This window comes from Pongo pygmaeus, chromosome 14 (assembly GCF_028885625.2).
Source record: "Pongo pygmaeus isolate AG05252 chromosome 14, NHGRI_mPonPyg2-v2.0_pri, whole genome shotgun sequence".
NCBI classification, from domain to species: domain Eukaryota; kingdom Metazoa; phylum Chordata; class Mammalia; order Primates; family Hominidae; genus Pongo; species Pongo pygmaeus.
Genome location: NC_072387.2, coordinates 54,667,340 through 54,686,562, shown reverse-complemented (window position 1 = coordinate 54,686,562; position 19,223 = coordinate 54,667,340). Strand labels below are relative to the sequence as shown.

At 39.0% G+C, this 19,223-nt stretch overlaps 1 protein-coding gene across 11 annotated transcripts in view; it reads left to right on the top strand.

Annotated features, from left to right (window-relative positions):
- Positions 1-19,223, top strand: part of LCP1 (lymphocyte cytosolic protein 1) — an 83,681-nt gene that overhangs the window by 41,360 nt on the left and 23,098 nt on the right. For all 11 annotated transcript variants that reach the window (XM_054446696.2, XM_054446690.2, XM_054446691.2 and 8 more), the window contains 7 exons: positions 9,567-9,654; positions 10,264-10,427; positions 10,602-10,731; positions 12,667-12,799; positions 14,348-14,429; positions 16,287-16,452; positions 18,157-18,299. In XM_054446696.2, coding sequence (XP_054302671.1) covers positions 9,591-9,654; positions 10,264-10,427; positions 10,602-10,731; positions 12,667-12,799; positions 14,348-14,429; positions 16,287-16,452; positions 18,157-18,299 — 882 coding nt within the window. In that variant the 5' untranslated portion in view covers positions 9,567-9,590. The remainder of the gene's footprint in view (positions 1-9,566; positions 9,655-10,263; positions 10,428-10,601; positions 10,732-12,666; positions 12,800-14,347; positions 14,430-16,286; positions 16,453-18,156; positions 18,300-19,223) is intronic.

Genomic DNA, 19,223 nt, shown 5'->3' with positions numbered 1-19,223 from the left:
TCCTCAAAGAAGGTGATAGGGGACTTTTCAAGTCCTGTATATCATTAGTTTATGGATTGTTTTGTTCATGTGTACAGCTCATTTACTGAGTACGTCACATGTGCCAGACACTAATCTGCTAGGAGAGATGAATGGAAACAGGGACCACACTACAGAGATCTGGACCAAAGCTCAGAGGAGGAAGGGCTCACTGATTCTCCCCAGCCTCCAGAACAGGATGCCTGAAACCATGATGATTGTTGCGATAAGTCTGAGGCTGTCATTTTAGTATTGATCTATGAATTTGGCTGTCTTGTCTTTTGAACATTTCGTCTTGTGGTGAGTTGTTTTAATTGGGTTTGCTCTTTGGTTGCTAAGGAAATTTGGAGGGCCTTAGTGCAAGGTCAAGAATCAATGTACAACAAGGTGTGGTGGTGCATGCCTGTAGTCCTAGCTACTAGGGAGGCTCAGGCAGGAGGGTGGCTTGAGTCCAGGAGTTCTGGGCTGTAGTGTGCCATGTCAATTGGGTGTCAGCACTAAGTTTGGCATCAATATGGGAGCAGGGGACCACTAGGTTGTTTAAGGAGGAGTGGGTGCACTGGCTCACACCAGAAATGGAGCAGGTCAAAACTCCTGTGCTGATCAGTAGTGGGATCATACCTGTGAAGAGCCACTGCACTCCTGCCTGGGCAACATAGTGAGATCTGTCTCTTTAAGGAAAAAAAATAGAATAAATGTAGAGACAAATGCAGGGGGTAAGAATCATCATGACCTAGAAGATGCCAGTGTACACAATATTTGTATGTGATTTGGCACATGTTAATTGCAGCCTAAACCTGAACAGTGCCTTTGCCATACCTAGATAAATTCCCCTTCATGTACAAGAAACATACATGAAATTATATTCATAAGACATTTGAAATCTTGGGGGATTGTTCTTACTATATGTGAAGAAAGTCTTAATTAAAGAGAAGAGTCCTATCTTAGGGTTTAAAACTTATTAAAGAGGAAAGAAGAGAAATAAGGAGGCCTGGACTCTGGTCCCAGCCACACCTCCAATAAGCTCTGTGATGTTGGGCATGCCCTTTAACTTGGGTGTCATTTCATGCCTCTGTGACAGGGGAGTGGCCAGATAGATCATCTCTAAGATCCCTCCACCTCTACATTCTATGACTGCTATTCTTACTACATTCATTCTATAAGGAAGTGGGCATAGACCCAGAAGATAGCAAAGAAAACTATGAAAGATTTGGAGAATAAGCCCTAAAAAAGCAGGTTACAAGAATATAAAGAGACCAAGGCATGTGATGGAATCTTTATGAATTGAACAGCTCCTGTTATTTCCTCTGAGAATAGCCCAAGAAAGAGAGACCTTTAATCGTATCAGAAAAGATTTAGGTTACAAAGTAGGGATATGAGACACCAGAGAGGTTGTAGGATTTCCTTATTTGGATATTTTTAACAAAATAGGAGATGGCTCTCTTTCTGGGACAGTTTGCGTACCATCTTGCCTAGAAACTAGGAGTGAACTGGATCAACGTGTCTTAAGCTGTGTGTGGTGACATCCCATAAAACAGGTCTCACGTGCTGCTCTGGGAACTTCCCTGATCTGTGCGGGGCAGTCCAGCAGCTAGGGAGCTGAGCAGAGCGCATCTGCCTGGGGCCAGTGAGGAGAATGCATCTAGACAGAGCTTTACGTGCTGCTGAGGTAAGAGCAGGAACACAGCCCCCCAGCCCCCAGGAGCAAGGCTGGGCTGGGAGCTGCCTACTCCCTCACTTGTTCCATTTCACAGGAGGCACCTCCGGGCCAAAGCTGCAGCTGCTGATGGTGCCAGCAGCTATTCCTCAGCTCTTTTGCAATACTTTCTAATCTAGCTCTAATTTGTATGTATACTTGTCAGCTACTGCATAGAATTTGGGAACTTTTAACATAGAAGGGACTCTGCTTCTCAATTTACGAATGAGAAAACTGAGTCCCATAGAGGCAAGATGGAGCCTGAGGTTACGCAGCCTAGGTCTCCTGACTGCCAAGCTTGGCACTTCCTTCCATTTCCTGCCAGTTACTTCCATTCTGATTTCTTTGGAGATGTTCAAGTGTATTAATTCTCTCAATATCTTAATCGCCTGGGCTGCTTTAGGTATTTTATATTTTTATTTTTTTTGATAAGCCTCTGTGCTAATTTCTTACACTTATCTAGTTTTATTTTTCCCTCAGAGCCTTGTGTTTAACCTTTTCACTTGTTCATTTTTGATCGTCAGAATTCTTTTCATTGCATTAACCATTTCACAGTAAATTAGCTGTAATCCATGTGCTGCATTTGAAACTTGATATTTAACTGTGGGCTTCATGCCTGAAGCCCCTCACCAACCCTCTAGCAGCCAGGGCAGTACTTTGCATATAGACACATATATGGAGTGAAAGAATGAATGAATAGCATTTGATATCAAGGTAATAGTGCAATCATGGTTAAACAGCTAGCCCATAATAATATTCAATTTATTGAAAAGATGCATTTGGGGTACTCTGAGCTTTCAGTAGCGGAAAGTCTGGATCTTAAAGTGCTTCTGGTAGAATGTGGGCTAAAAGGTAGCTGTAGAATTTAAAGATGTTAGTACCAGGAGGATCACTGTCTATAGCTCAGGGAAGGAGAGAGATGCTAAGGCACAGAAAGGCCTCCCCAAGCCCCAGCCTGGAGTATCCCCTTTTCTTGCAGAAGGCTTGTTCTTGTGTCACACCCTTAATGGGACTGGGCAACTTGGTAGAAAACAGAGGTATCAGGAATGTACTAAGGGAGAGAAGGCAGAAATGAGAACTCCTTAGCTGGCGACAGAGCCAGGCTCTATAAGATGTGCTACACAGCTTCAGAAGCCCCTCAATGTAGTGGTCAAACCAGAGGCACCCAGAGCAATATGAGGTTGATGAAGTTTGGAGTAATCTGGATTGCTAGCTTCCCATAAGTGTTTATGTGGCCTGAGATAATAGTGTCAGAGGAGAGCCATTGAGTCTCTCCTCCTGAATAGCCTTCTCCCTACCTTCCACCCTGTGGCATTTACATCAGAGCCTGCAGAGAGAAGAATTCTGTACTCTGGAGCAGGCTTTGAGAGAATCCGTGTATCTGCAGGGAGAAAAAGGACAATCTGGAGGAGATTCTGACTTGACAGAAAGATTCATAAGAGTCCCTTTAACTGGCCCTCTGTTTTTAAGGCCATTTATAATTATTTGGTTTCTTAAAAACAAAGTCATTTTAAAATTATATTTTCTGAATCATCCTTTATGTAAAAGTTAGGCATATCTGTATCCGTAGAGATATGATATCCCAAGAATATACAATAAATTCCATATTACTCGCAAAGTAAGATCTCCTACAGTGGTCTACTTTATAAAATGAAGGGGACAGGATTAAGTAAAAGCAATGTTTTTTCTTTAAATAGATTAATCTTGATGGCTTTTTAAAAATGTATGGGTATTTTATTTTGCTTCAGAGTCCTACATATTTTATTTTTCGTTTCTTTAGTTATCATAGTCTAATGCTAAAGCTTACAATATTAATGTTATTCTAGATGATGTGTTGTTTTGGATTACTGATTGTTCTTGAGATGTTTGGAAGTTGTATAATTTCCCCTCTGGAAATATACTGAAATTTATTGAGACAGAGCTAGGAACTTGAGTCCTGAGTGTCCGGTTTGACTTTAACTACTGAATCAAGTTGCAGGAAAAGTGGGGCACATTCAAAAGAGTCCCTTGGCAAGGTGATACCAGGTCACAGATGCCTCCCTGATCCTGGCAGGTTATATGATTCAGCATCAGTATATTGAATCAAAATACTGACTAGCCCCGCACTACCATCTTTCAGAAATGATTCCACCCCCTGAGCATCTCTCTCTAGACAGGTCACCTTTTCCAGCCTTTCTGCTTCTTTTAATTATCAGTTATGAAACTCCTCAGAGAAAATTCCATTGACTTTTTTTTTTTTTTTTTTACATTCATGAATATTTACTGTTTTATTCCACTGTCTTGATTCAGGTCATATAAATATAATTTAATTTTTAGCTTTTACCCTAAAATCATGAGAATTATTTGCATGTCAATCATTTTATAATCATAAAATATTTCAGAAATAGACTTAGCAAACAATCATAAACAACATTTATTTTTCTCATTGTAGCAGCAGTTACTTCCTGATCCTTTATTTTATATATTTTATAATGGCATTATGATAGATTCTGATTTCTAGGCACATTTCCAGACTTTGTCAGTTCCTGATATTAACGAACAACTCATTGCACATGCTTTAGTATATTCTGAAATGACAATCTACTGAAGATAACGACTTAGATTGCATGTCTTTCCTTTTCACTAGACAATTTTAGACTTTGGAATTTCTTTTTTTTTTTTTTTTTTACATTTTTACATTCACTTTAGAGGATGTTTTTTCTTCTGTAAATTCTGCAGCACTGTGTTCAAGAGTAAACTCCCACAAATTGTTTCTATATTCAGACTTTAGAGAACTTAAGTTCAGGTACTTTTATGACAACTCATCCTCAGAAATTCCCTTCGCTACTGACTTGGGAAATACCAGCACCCTTTAAGCAGAAACTCAAAACTCACTGATTTAAGAAATGAACAGGCTTTGTGGCTTTGCAGTTTAGGGTGGGGCTATTTTTTTCTTAAGGTTTTAAAAATAATATAATTTTTAAAAATGAACAACCAATGCTTTTTTTTTGGCCAACGTCTTGAGATTCTACAACTATTGATTTAATAAATTTAAGTGCTCTCACATGCACTCACACAAAAAACTAGCAGCCCAGACGTGACCTTGATGAATGGTTTGTCTTCTTATAATAGATTTTTGATTTGGGCAGTAATTCAGAAGGGGAGTTCCCAAATTGACCACGGATTTGCAAAAGTCCTGAAAATGGTTTGTGGCAGGGCATATTTAGATGATGTAGTCATTAAAAAGGGCCATACTCAATGCAGGAGCAGTCGGGCAGAGCTGAAGAAACCACTCACTTATACCTTGGAAGATACATGCTTTCTTTAGCCCCTCCTTTTAAGCTCCAGATGCCTCAGCATGCCCATTACTGCAGCAATGTCCCTATAGTTTGCTGCCTATATGGTGCCAGTAATTTGCAAACTAAAGCCATCACCAACTAATCTTACTTATATTACTTATTAATCTTACTAATATTATCATAACCCATATTTTCAAATATGCATGAATTAAAATGGGTGCATTTTTTTTTCCAGGAAAACACATTCGTGGACTATGTAAAGTACCTAATATTTGATTCCAACACCAGTGGTGTCTTTCGTTTTGTTTTGTTTTTTGTTTTTGAGATGGGGTCTCGCTCTGTCACCCAGGTTGGAGCGCAGCGGCATGATCTCAGTTCACTGCAACCTCTGCTTCCTGGGTTCAAGTGATCCTCCCACCTCAGCCTCCCGAGTAGCTGGGATCACAGGCATGCACCACCACACCTGGATAATTTTTGTATTTTTAGTAGAGATGGGGTTTCACCATGTTGCCCAGGCTGGTCTCAAACACCTAAGCTCAAAGCAATGCGTGCACCTCGGCCTCCCAACATGCTGGGATCACAGGCGTGAGCCACTGCCCTTGGCTCAATGTCTTTCTTAAAAATGATCTGGTCTGCCTGTTTTTACATTAATTATGTCCTCTTCCTGCTGCTTTGCTTTGTGAAATTGCTGCCATTTGCACATTCAGTTTAATTACTTAAAGGTCTCTGCTCAGTTATGGACCTTAGGGGCCCTTTTAATGGTAACTGCATCCTTTTCCTGCTCTGCTCATCAGCACCTGCATTTACAAGCTCCAGCCTGGCATTGCCTTGAGAATTTGTACATGGATAAAACATTTCTTCTCATTGGACCTTCAGTTTCCTTATGTATAAAATGAGGACATTGTAATAAATTATTTATGAGGTTCCTTCTGTCTCCAAAAGTTAGGTTGTGTTTCCAGGATATGCTGCTCATGCTGATGGTAAAAGGGACTCTCTCCAGATATCTATTCATGTTTCTGCCCAACAAAAACAAGCAGTATCACAGCAATGTCAGTTGCTGATTATCCCTTCTCCACTTTACCTTTCAAACTAAGTTAATCGACTTCTCTTTTGCATTTGCTGTTAAATCACTGAAGCATTTTGGATTTTTTAAATTTAAAGGTGTTCTTGCTGTTTGGCTTCTCTGAGTTGATCCTCTCCACTCATAAATCTCGTAGAAAAATATTGTTACAGATGCTCAAGGCTTTTCATCTTGACCTACCTGCTGTGGTTTAAAAATAATATGATTTTAAAATACGTGTACTTTCTATGTCTTTTAAATGAATGGGCCATTGCAATTTTATGGTAAAAAAAATTTCCCATTATACCATGATCTTTAGATATTTTTTAGATTTTCTTTTTTTACCCAACACTATAATTGTTTTGCTTCTTTGTTGGCCCTACTTGTGACACTTAGAATGTAGTCTTGTTTTCTGCTTCTACTTATATTTATCACTAGCTGCTGATAGAGCTCTAAAATCTAACATTCTTGTGTCAAGGGATAGAGCCAGGTTTAGAGTCAGAGATCTTGTTTGTCCTCCTTACCTTTGACATTGTCCCATGCTTTCAGGATAACTAACTGGGTCAATATAGATGTGCTTACCTAAAATGAAGAACAGCGCCTGGCTTATAGTAGGCATTCATAGAATATTTGTTAAATGAATGAATGTATCTTATAATCCCATAAACACCTGTGAACCAAGAGGTCTTAAGACATTTAAAAACATGAAGGGCTGGCCAGCCGGAGAGCTGGAGAGCCTTCTATTCATGCATATGTGGATATGGTAGAGGGTATAGAAGAGACCCAAGCCAAGTTAGTCACAAGGATTTAGCAAAGTATATTAATACAAAGTTATATACTAATTCCTTAAAACAGAAGCCTTGATTTCTGAACACAGGAAACCAAAAGCTTTCTACCAGAATGCCTGGACGAGCTCACTATATTGTAGTTTTAAAAATTTCCTGTGGGGCTATCCATAGTCCATATACTTAATAACTCATTGCTGAGTGAATAAATGGATGGATGGGATGTGTATCTAACAGGAACATGAAGGCAGAGAACCTGAGACAGCCTGGGAGAGGAGAAAAGACTTGGGGATTGGAGTTTTGGCTGCTTCTACACCCAGCTGTGTGATTTGAGATCTGTATCTTAACTTCTCTGAGATTCTGTTTTCTGATCTGTACAATGAGAATATACATACCTGTGCCATCAGCCTATACTGAAGGACATTGTAAGAAACATAAAACCTGTGTTTACCCTACCCCACAAATGGCCTCTTCTTAAAGCCTGTGTGAAGATTTTGCTGTCAGACATCAGATCTGCTGCCCTAAGAAAATTGGTTTGTCTCATAGATAGTGAATTGTATAACCCATGATACTTTCCTTTTTGCCTTAGCTTCTAGAGAACTTGGAGCTAGATTTTCAGCCTACTTGTAGCAAAACATGCAGGGTCTTAGGCATGTATTTTAAGTATTAGAGTTCCTCCCGACCATCATCTTATTTCAGTTATGCTTTCTTTCTTATCAATTACATCATTTAGTTGGTTTAACTCTTGGGTTTGGATGTATCTTTGTAACTTAGCTCAAATTATTTTTGGAAAAAGGCATTCTGAAAAAGAGAGAAAGGAAGGAAGGAAGGCAGGAAACAAGGAAGGAAGAAGGAAAGAAAAAAGGACGAGAGGGAGGGAGAGAGAGAGAAGACAAGAAAGCCAGATAGCCAGTGCCTGTCTCTTAGGGTTATTGTGATGTGTTAGTGAGATTGTATTTTTAATACAATTAACCCCTCAACAGTTTCTGTCATCCTTTAAAAGATCCAATGTACCAATACTTTCTTAGATATGTAAGACAATAATAAAATAAAATTTTTATTGATATCAAAAATATATTTTTAATGAATACATTTAAATTTAAATGAATACATATATAATTCTATGATTTTCAAATCATGCTCCCTGGAGTTCCCACAGATGAAGGAGACAAGGAGATAAGATAGCAGGGGCAGGGGGACATGTGGGTTTTTTCAACCAAAGACTCTCAGAGTTGTTATTTTTATTTGTTTGCTTACGTGTACGGTTTACATGTAAGGTTTCTGTCCACAAAGGGTTGCTTGGTGAAACAAAAGTTTGAAACCACTGATAAATGTATGTGACAGGATGGTAATTTGGTGGATAATGGATATGGATTTGCAAAATTGAGTGTAATGCATTTTTGGCCTACAGGTTTTGATGTTAAGACTGTTTTCTGTTTGGTGTGGTTGTTGGTGGCCATCAAGAACAAATACAGCACTATAGAATAATATGAAAATATAAAAAAGAAATCTACTGAAAACAACATCCTGTCACAAATTTTTTTTAAATCGATAACTTCCCTGAACTATCCAAAATATAACTATGCTTAGAAACACCCCAACCCCTACACTCCCACTCCACTTATCCCCTCTGCGCCAGTAAGTTCAACAAGCTTCAGTGGGCCTCCGATTTGAAACATGCTAGTGTGGATTAGCTAGGGGCATGGAGATTATCATCCGTTTTCTGTTTTATTTTCTTCTCACCCACTAGAGGGCAGCAGTAATGCACAGGAAAAGGGAAATTACTCAAGCACTGTTTCTCAGCAAGACTGTCGCTTTTCTGAGAAGAAAACACCTAGAAAGCGCCTCAGATTCCCATAGCTGAATTATGAGAGGGTCAGCTTCCCTTTGTTCATCCCTAAATAATATGGATAATTTTGATTAACTTCCTTTGAAGTTATAAACTGTATCTGTTGGCTTGGTCAAATACTAATTTTAAATATGAACATGAAGATACCTCTTAAAAAAGACATTTATGTAAAAGTTAAGTGTTTTAGTTGCTTATTGCTGTGTAACTACTCTAAAACGTAGTGATTTAAGACATCACTCGTTTTGTCTTCTCTGTTCTTTTGGTTGACTGAGCACAGCTGGGCGATTCTTCTGCTTAATGTGATGTTGGCTGGGAATGTGGTCATCTAGGAGCTCAGATGGGCCAGAAAGCCCAAATTGGCCCTCTCAGGTTGCTGGCATTGATGCTGGCTGTCAGATGGGATCTCAGCAGGTTTGTCAACCAGTGCACTCAGTTCTCCTTCATTGGCTTCTTTATGCGGCTTGAATGTCTCATGTCATGGCAATTGGGTACCAAGAGGGAGCATCCTAAGAATGAGCATTCCAAAAAGAAGGAAGCAGAAGTTTCCAGCCCCAGACATCATTTCTACCACCCTCTAATGGTCAAAGCAGTTAAAAAACCAGCCCAGATTCTAGGGGAGGGAAATAAGCTCTACCTCTTGATGTGAGGAGCAGTCTGTATAGACCAGAGGGAAGAAATTGTTGAGAGCCATCCTTGGAGACCACCACATGGAGGATTGAGAAAAAGCATATTTCTGACTTACATTTTGGAAGGATAGTTCTAAATCATGGGGGATGCAGAAGAATATTTCTTCATGTAATAAATGGGAATTGCTTCTTAATGTGGTATTTTAAGAATTCAAATACACAAAAGTTATCCCTTACGTTCTTCTTCTCTCCAGATCTGTTACGTAAAGCAATAAAAAATGGCCAGAGGATCAGTGTCCGATGAGGAAATGATGGAGCTCAGAGAAGCTTTTGCCAAAGTTGGTGAGTAGACCTGGCACCCCAAATTGCATCATTCTCTTCTTCACTGAGTAGCTTCAGGGTAGATTCAATGAAATGGGAACATGAGCAAAATTTCAGAGATGACAAGAAACCAGTAGTATTCATTTAGAGGAGCTGGGAGAACTTATTTTTGAAAGATATGTTTCAATAAAATGACTTTCTCTATCAAAACATGGAATATGGGCTCTACTCTTACATAGTTTGTTCCTGGAACTGGGTCGTAAGTCTCATCTTTTATATCTTGTCTTCTTTTTTGCTGTTTCCTTTATTTTAATACCATCACATACTTTCTCTTACTCTTTATCACTAAACCTGTGGTTTCCTTAAGAGTTTCTATAAGAGTTCTTTGTGGAAACAGAGGTACCTTATAGAAATTACGACTCTTTTACTGTGGGTGTTGAAAGTAATGCTAGTGCCCCTATTTAGTAGCAACAGGTGTCTTGTGAGATTCTGAGTCTTCCCTGGGATCATGCCTCAATGCCTGAATGATAGCCTCTCTCATCCCTTCACCTTCCATCTAGTCTTCCCTCACCTCTCTAAAAGTTGTTGCCTGAATTGTCCTGAAGCTTCAGTATATTGTGTACATTACAGATACTGATGGCAATGGATACATCAGCTTCAATGAGTTGAATGACTTGTTCAAGGCTGCTTGCTTGCCTTTGCCTGGGTATAGAGTCAGAGAAATTACAGAAAACCTGATGGCTACAGGTGATCTGGACCAAGATGGAAGGATCAGCTTTGATGAGTTTATCAAGGTGAGTACCATGCAGAATACAAGGAGACACATTTGAAACTTGGAACTTGAATTCTGTTTTAAAAAATATCCAGAAAGACATTCCTTACCTCCTTGCTTCAACATTACATATTCTTTCCTTTGTGATTTTCTTGATCACTGCTTGAGTTTCTAAAGATACATTACATTTTTGCAGATTTTCCATGGCCTAAAAAGCACAGATGTTGCCAAGACCTTTAGAAAAGCAATCAATAAGAAGGAAGGGATTTGTGCGATCGGTGGTACTTCAGAGCAGTCTAGTGTTGGCACCCAACACTCCTATTCAGGTAGGCTCAACTCCTGGGTGGGAGCAGGATTTCAGGATTACAGATTCTAGACTTGGTATTCAAACCTAAGGGATGTAAACAAAGACAGAAGCAAACACAGCTTTATGGATGACTCCCAATTTTCCTGTGACTAAGTGGGTCAGTTCCGGGTACATAACACAGGAGCAGTCCCAGCTCTGGGTAGGGTCCAATACAAAATGATTTGATCAGCATTTAAACAATCATTAAAGGCTGCCCAGATTCCTTTCTAAATCTTATGGACAAAATTAGCTACTCAAGCTTCTATGTTTAAACTTCATGATAATTTTTAACACCTGCTAAGTGATCAAAAAATTATGTTTTCATTGATTTGGAATAAATTTGTATATTTATTCTGAAGGCTGCCATCCAACAGCCATAATGGAAACTTCCAACAGGCCAAACAGTATAGTTATTGCAACATTTCCAAAACTGAATTCTTCAAAACGTTAGTTGATCTTAAAGATAAGCTCATGAGGCCGGGCGCAGTGGCTCACACGTGTAATCCCAGGACTTTGGGAGGCCAAGGCGGGTAGATCACCTAAGGTCAGGAGTTAAAGACTAGCCTGGGCAACATGGTGAAACCCCGTTCTACTGAGTGCAGTGGCGCAAGCCTGTAATTCCATCTACTCGGGAAGCTGAGACAGGAGAATCTCCTGAGCCCAGGTGGCAGAGGTTGCAGTGAGCCGAGATTGCACCATTGCGCTCCAGCCTGGCGACAGAACAAGACTCTGTCTCAAAAAAAAAAAAAAAAAAAGATAAGTCATGATTAAATACCACCTATAGTTGCTAAGACAACGTTTGGCCTTTTGTTTTTAAATACAGGAATTTTCACAACCTTTGCTAGGTCAAATGTGCTGTATGAATCTTTAAGGTGGAGATACACTACACAGTGTTTCCCAAACTTTTATGACTCAGGATATCTCTGAGGGACACTACTGTTTTCAAAAACGGACAGTTTGGGAAACACAGTGCTAGGCTATGAAGACATAACTTGAGTTTTTATTAAAACATCTAAAATTCACCTTCTGGCAGCTTTACTGATAGGAAAAAAAGATTATATCCAAATGATTTTATTTTATAGCAATTTAATTATAATTGTATCAAGAAACTCAGAGGTACAATAAGGATTGTCCACAGTGATCCAACATTTAAACCAGCAGAGCTAAAAGCGGAATCCTGAGTTTTGTCCTGCAAGCGTTATACCACAGTTGTATTTATATGTGTATATATATGTATACATGCACATATAAATAAAATATTTTTATTATTTATGTATTTATATATAGAAAATAAACATGTATATATTTGCTTCTAAATGTAAATATATATCTGGATTATGCATATATATAGGAACAGAGAGATAGTTTTGGCCGGGCGCGGTGGCTCACACCTGCAATCCCAGCACTTTGGGAGGCTGAGGTGGGCAGATCATGAGGTCAGGAAATCGAGACCATCCTGGCTAACACAGTGAAACCCCGTCTCTACTAAAAATACAAAAAATTAGCTGGGTGTTGTGGCGGGCACCTGTAGTCCCAGCTACAGGGGAGGCTGAGGCAGGAGAATGGCGTGAACCAGGAGGCGGAGCTTGCAGTGAGCCGAGCTCGCGCCACTGCACTCCAGCCTGGGTGACAGTGCGAGACTCCATCTCAAAAAAAAAAAAAGAAAAGAAAAGAAATAGAGAGATAGTTTTGAAATCTGTTTGCTCTATGTTTTATGACTTAGAGTACACAGAATCAATGCCTATTTCCCAAGTGATCTGAGATTTTTAAATGTTAATAAATATGAGATGATAAGATAATGGACTGAATAAACTCACATCTCTGCTGGGAATGAGAATTTAAGATCCACATGCATAATTTTGTTTATAATAGAGTTTCACTTTGCAAATGAGTCACTTTAATCATTTACTTGCAGAGGAAGAAAAGTATGCCTTCGTCAACTGGATAAACAAAGCCCTGGAAAATGATCCTGATTGTCGGCATGTCATCCCAATGAATCCAAACACGAATGATCTCTTTAATGCTGTTGGAGATGGCATTGTCCTTTGGTAAATAATACTTCTTTCTTGGTTTCCAAAGAATTGCCCATTTTCTAGACCATCAACAATTAATTGTATTTATCGTAGGCCAACTTTGTTTGGTGCTCAGCTGCACCTAGAAGGCTTTTCTGGACTTTCACTTGGCCGGGTCCGGGACAGCAAACTAAATTCAAAAACAATTTATAATGAGAAATGTAAAATTGCTATTGCTTGAGTGGGGAGGAGGGATACACATTATAGAGATAAACATGGAAGGTATAGTAATACCAAGTCAAAAGCATTAGATGTCTAATCAATGTATTAGATAATTAAGTGGGGGAAATTTATAAAGTACTGATTAAATAATGACTATAGAAGGACATTAAAAAGTTTATCTGATGACAAGTTAAAAGTATAAAGTTGGATCAGGCATCAAGTGGAAATGTAGACATTATATAAGCTCAGAAGTATATAGATAGTCTTTTCTATAATGGGGACAATTTTCCTGGTTATATATTTTTGGAATATATGCTGCTTGGCTTCATCTGAGCACAGCTCACCATGAAAGCAGATAGAATTGATAATAGCAGCAGGATGATGGAAGCAGTCCTTAAACTGTAGTCCTTAAGCAAAGAAACCTTTGAGTGGTGCACAGAAATCCAAACTCAAACATTGAGGACACCTGGAAAGGGGGACTGCATCCTACCCACGGGAGGCCTCTAAATACGGTGCTGCTCAATGTAGCATGGTGTCTTTGAAAATACCTCTGTAGCTCTTGCTTCAGCAGGTTCTCTGTCATCGCAGGCAGTGTTGTAAGTGAGGTGACTTGAGGTGCTCAATATGTGGGGGACTCAGGACTTAAAGGATAACAATGGGTGGGCAAGACATTGAGCTTTCTCCTCGGCTCTGACCAGAGCAATTCTACTTTTGATATTTTATTTATTAGTTTGTCCTGAGAATTCATTTTTAAAAGGTTCAATTGCTATACAAAAATAAAAATTCTAGCTTTTAGGTTGCCACCCAAGGCACCCCATGGTCTTCCCTCAATCTCCTAATTTTACCTTCTAAGACCCCTGTGACTCATTGGTACTCAGCCTAGGGCACTGAGAAGGATATAAAAATGTTATCATATGATTAGCTGAAGATAGAAAGTTTGGTCCTGTGTCAAATAGAAATGTAGACAATAATAAGCTCAGAATTTTATAGATAGTCTTTTATATAATGGGGACAATTTTCACGGCTGAGAAAATAAAGTACTTATGGTAGAATTACTTTGGTTATCCACCCAGAATTTCCTAATGTGCTAAGAAAATCAGGATAATTTTGCAGCTGTTTAGGTGAGGGAATGAAGTGGGGTCCTCATTTCCAACCTCAATATGTTAATATGGCTTCAGTAGTATTCACCTTTCCCGCAGATAGTTTGAGTCTAGTCAAATGGCATAACTGATTTTATATCTAAACATCACAGATTCTGTTGCTATCTTCTTTGATTATGGTATTGCTAGAATTTAAATTCAATGTTACTGGCTTCTGTTATTCAGAAGACTGCTTTCTTTAATTTAATTGTTTCTCTTTCAGTAAAATGATCAACCTGTCAGTGCCAGACACAATTGACGAAAGAACAATCAACAAAAAGAAGCTCACCCCTTTCACCATTCAGGTATGTCTTCCCACCATTATCGTAATACAGGATTTGTTTGGCATCAGTGAGCATCATAACTGCTGAGTCAGCCTTTTTCAGGGGCTCAGACATCATTCCCAAAACCCAGGCTTTGGGCTGGTGATTTGTCATACTTCAGGATAAAGGGATACATTTCTGAGCAGCAAGGAAGGGAGACTGGTGGAGTGGTAGCAGCTGGGGCTTTGTATGTTTGTTTTGGCCACTTAGGAATAAAATTCACTTTGGCTAAAGTTTTAACTCAAGCTTTCCTTAGCAATTTATCTTTGATTTGATGCCAAATAAACAGCATTTTAGCTAAAAACATAAGCCTTTCTAAGAAGCGAGGGGGTGAAAAACGGGAAGTACTCTGGCAGCCTTCACAGTAATATTGGCCACAGCCACGAGTATAATAAATATAACTTGCTTTTATTCCATCAATTTGTTGATTAACTGGAATAGTAACCAGCAGTAAGTGTATTTCTGTATTGTGTTCCAATATTTTAACATTATTGTAATTCTTTTGCTAAGAAACCATATCTAACTTCTTAAATCATGAACAATACGTTATCTCCTGTGTGGATTTAAGCAACCTTGTGTACTTTAAAAATGGAAATGGTAACCAAATTGAGAACAATGATTAAACACATATGAATGCACTCAAATTTACTCATAATCTTGACCATACATAGAAACAGTATTTTTCACTCATCATTTAAGCACTAGAACAAGGACCCACTTTTCTTCTGATAGTTCTTTTCCTAATTCACTGGCGGCCTTTGCTTTGTTTTTAATTTGTCAATTAAAACAATTTCTATACATCTCTGACACTGATATCTCTTCCTTTTTAAACCCAAGAATAGTACATACAGAGTCTGGACTGAAAACTTCCTTGACTCTATCTCGTCTATATGTGAGTTACATTACCTGCATTGTTGTTACTCGTAAGAACAGAATCTATGAGTATGTGTGTGTATACTCAGGTTCCCTAGTTATTACAGATACTCAAGAAATCGACCTAGCAAAAACCATTCCATCTTTTCCAGGAATTTTAATTGTATCTATTTTTCATTTTCGTTTTCTTTTTTTTTTTTTTTTTTTTTTGAGATGGAGCTTCACTCTTGTCGCCCAGGCTGGAGTGCAATGGCATGATCTCAGCTCACCACAACCTCTGCCTTCTGGGTTCAAGAGATTCTCCTGCCTCAGCCTCCCGAGTAGCTGGGATTACAGGCACCCGCCACCATGCCCAGCTAATTTTTGTATTTTCAGTAGAGATGGGGTTTCACCATGTTGGTCAGGCTGGTCTCAAACTCCTGACCTTAGGTGATCCACCTGCCTTGACCTCTCAAAGTGCCGGGATTACGGGCATAAGCCACTGTGCCAGCCTTTTTCATTTTCTTAACACCCAATCTGCAAGTCAAAAAGCTCTTCTGCTACTCTCTTTTATGATCTTGATTTACATCAACAATTGTCTTATTCATGAGGCCAGTGACAGGACAATGACTTTCTCAAAGGTGTCCCTTTATTTTTGGCCAGTAGAGATGTTGTGTGTGTCAGCTTCATCACAGAGCAAGATGGAAAAATATAGGCCTCATTAGTCTCATGCCAACCAGAATGGGCCTTCAACTTATGGTGCTGGTTTGATTGAATGGAGCACTGCATGAGTAGTCAGTGTCTGGGTTACTGGATTTTCTCTTCTGGTTATGAGTCACTGTTTTTTCTCAATGTTAAAACGAATGAAGACCATGACTCTAAACCTGTGACCTTCGCACAAAGGAAAACATTGTTACTGTTGCTATCAGTATTATTTGGCATCTACAAAGTCATAGAACAAAAACTTGCATACATTTTCTCCCTCAGGAAAATCTGAACTTGGCTCTGAACTCTGCCTCAGCCATCGGGTGCCATGTGGTCAACATAGGGGCTGAGGACCTGAAGGAGGGGAAGCCTTATCTGGTCCTGGGACTTCTGTGGCAAGTCATCAAGATTGGGTTGTTTGCTGACATCGAACTCAGCAGAAATGAAGGTAGGAGCAAGTCCCAAAGGTCATTTATGACACAGCTTTCTAATAACTTACGTGTTGGGGACTGTAGGAGGAAGATGTCAGAAATTCTCAAGTTTTGAAAACTACACAGTTATGTTGATTCCATGGTATTCATGTAACAGATTCTATACACACAGACTAGACGTTTTTTAATGATAGAGCAAAAGCTTTTTAAGACCACAGACTAACAATAATGCTTGTTTGGAGCATAGGGCTCAGTCTTGAATGTTTGGCACTCTAACCTCAAGAGGTTTTTTCAGAGCTCACTTTGTCGTTAGATACTACGTAACAAATAAGAAGACTTTTAACTTGCATTTTGCGAAGCAAGCAACTCACATTCATATACTATAGTGATGGTACCAGATTAGGAGGAACTTGGTCTATTTCTTATCAAAACTATAGAGGAAGGTATAAGTCAAAGGGTTCAAGGTTGCAATTATATGGGATTAATAAGTGGAGATCTAAACAGCATGAGGGCTATAGTTAATAATATTGTGCTGTATACCAGTAATTTGCCAAGAAAGTAGATTTCAGGCACTCTTCCTACAAAAAAGAAAGAAAGAGAGTGAGAGAGAAAGAAAAAGAAAGAAAGAAAGAAAAGAAAAGAAAGGTAATGATATGAGATGTGGGTATGTTAATTTGCTTGACCAACAGTAACCACCTTACTGTGTATGTATCTACTAAGGTAAGTATACCAAAACATCACATTACACACCTTAAATCTATACAGGATAGAATAAACATTTTTAAAGACCGTAGAAAATTCCATTTAGGGTTTCAGAGTTCTCAACTAAATATGTAGCTGTCAATCTTATTGCATCTTCTCTTACCATCTTATCTGTATGTAAACAGTGACAGCCCCATGCCTTAGACAGAGATAGCCAACCTTGATAAGTATCATACAAAACACAATGTTATCTTTTAGTTATCAGGTACAAATCCTACCAATATGAAATCTGTAGTCAAGTTCTAATCTTTAGTTATACATACTTTTTATTTATATGTCCAAATCACAATAACCAATGAAAAATCCTGAAATATTATTTAAAAACCAATGTATTAAACATAATATAAAGAAGGCAGGGGAGAGGAAATAGGGATCTTAGAACCTGTGAGAAAGAATATTGATCTTCAAATAATGACCTCAGCTAAATTTAAACCTTCTAGCTGAGCAAAAAAATACTTACTCATCTGGGAAAACATAGAGGAGAGTTGATTACATTGTTGAGTTGCTATAATTAGGCAGGTAAGCACTTGAAATATAGAACACCTATGGGAATAGACAAGAGAACAATTGTTATTATTAAAAAATTGATCTCTTAAAAGCAAAAGTGTTGTCATGTTGTGAAATGTGGTCTGACAGACCCAGCAAAACATCCGAGCCAGTAGCCTTGGTTATTTTTATGGCTCTGTCCAAATGTTCTTAAACATAGCGTTGAGATTCACTGTGCTTTGTTTTCTCCATCTGAAAAATGGAGATGATAAATAAGCTCACAATGGCTTATGCCTCTTTTTAGGGAATAATAATAAAATATTTAATCCATGGGAAAGGCTACAAGAACCTTTACCCCAAAGAGGTAACGTTGTTATCTTTAGCTTTTTAGCAGAGCTCAATGAAAGTTATAACCAACCCCCCTCCCTCAACATCGCTGCATTTATTTTTCTGTGGTTTTTGTGCTTCTTCAGCTCTGATTGCTCTTTTGAGAGAAGGTGAGAGTCTGGAGGATTTGATGAAACTCTCCCCTGAAGAGCTCTTGCTGAGGTGGGCTAATTACCACCTGGAAAATGCAGGCTGCAACAAAATTGGCAACTTCAGTACTGACATCAAGGTAGGAGGAGCGTTGTTTGAACATGACTCTCTGCAGCAGTGAAGGGGAATTTGGGCATTAATAAAGAAAAGACAAAGATTTGGGGCTTCCTCTCTTCAGAAGTTCCAGGGTTAGTCTGGTGCTGTTTCGGAGGTGCTCACTGTCCTTAAGAGCCCATCTGCTGCTCTAGTCCTGGGCCATACACAGATCTGTCCAGAGTCCTAGCGCAGTGTCTCGATTGGAGTTTCCATATCAAGAAGTAGAGGGACAAAGGTGAGCTAGAGGAAGAGCAAGAGAACAGTCTGCTGTCCAAGTAAAGGAAATATATGTAGGTCTGTAATGTCTCTGGTTTCATAAATGGGAGCAGCAAATGGGAATTCCCTTTAAAAAATTAAATGAAGATGACTCTTCTCATTACACTAATAATAGCAAACATGGTGTCTGCAACATGCCAGGCACTGTTCTAACTGATTTATACTTGTATTCTCTTATTGAATCCTTACAACAACCCCATGAGGTAAGGGTTATTATCCTCTCATTTTACAGATAAAGAGACAAAGAGGTCCATAGGGGAAAGGCTGAGGCAGGAATACACTGTGGTTTTCAAGTAGTATGAAAAGTTCCATGTCAAGGTGAAAGAAAACAGCTATTGGCAATGATGACAGATGGACGAAGATAGAAAGTGGTTAAGGAGCAGAAAGGAATGGAAAGCGGTCCCTAGAAGGAAAGAGTAGGAGATGCTGGGATGCAATACTAGGAAAATACTTCAGTCTCCACTTTCTCAAACATTAAATAACTTTTCCCCAAAGAGAAAGAGTCAGAGGAAAGTTCACATGACTCAATAGGAGTACACCTAGGTTTGTAATTCTTTGAGTAACAGTTTCCCACTGCTACATGACGTGCATTCAGTGGCATTTAGAACTCAGCGTGTGTCAGGCACTGTGC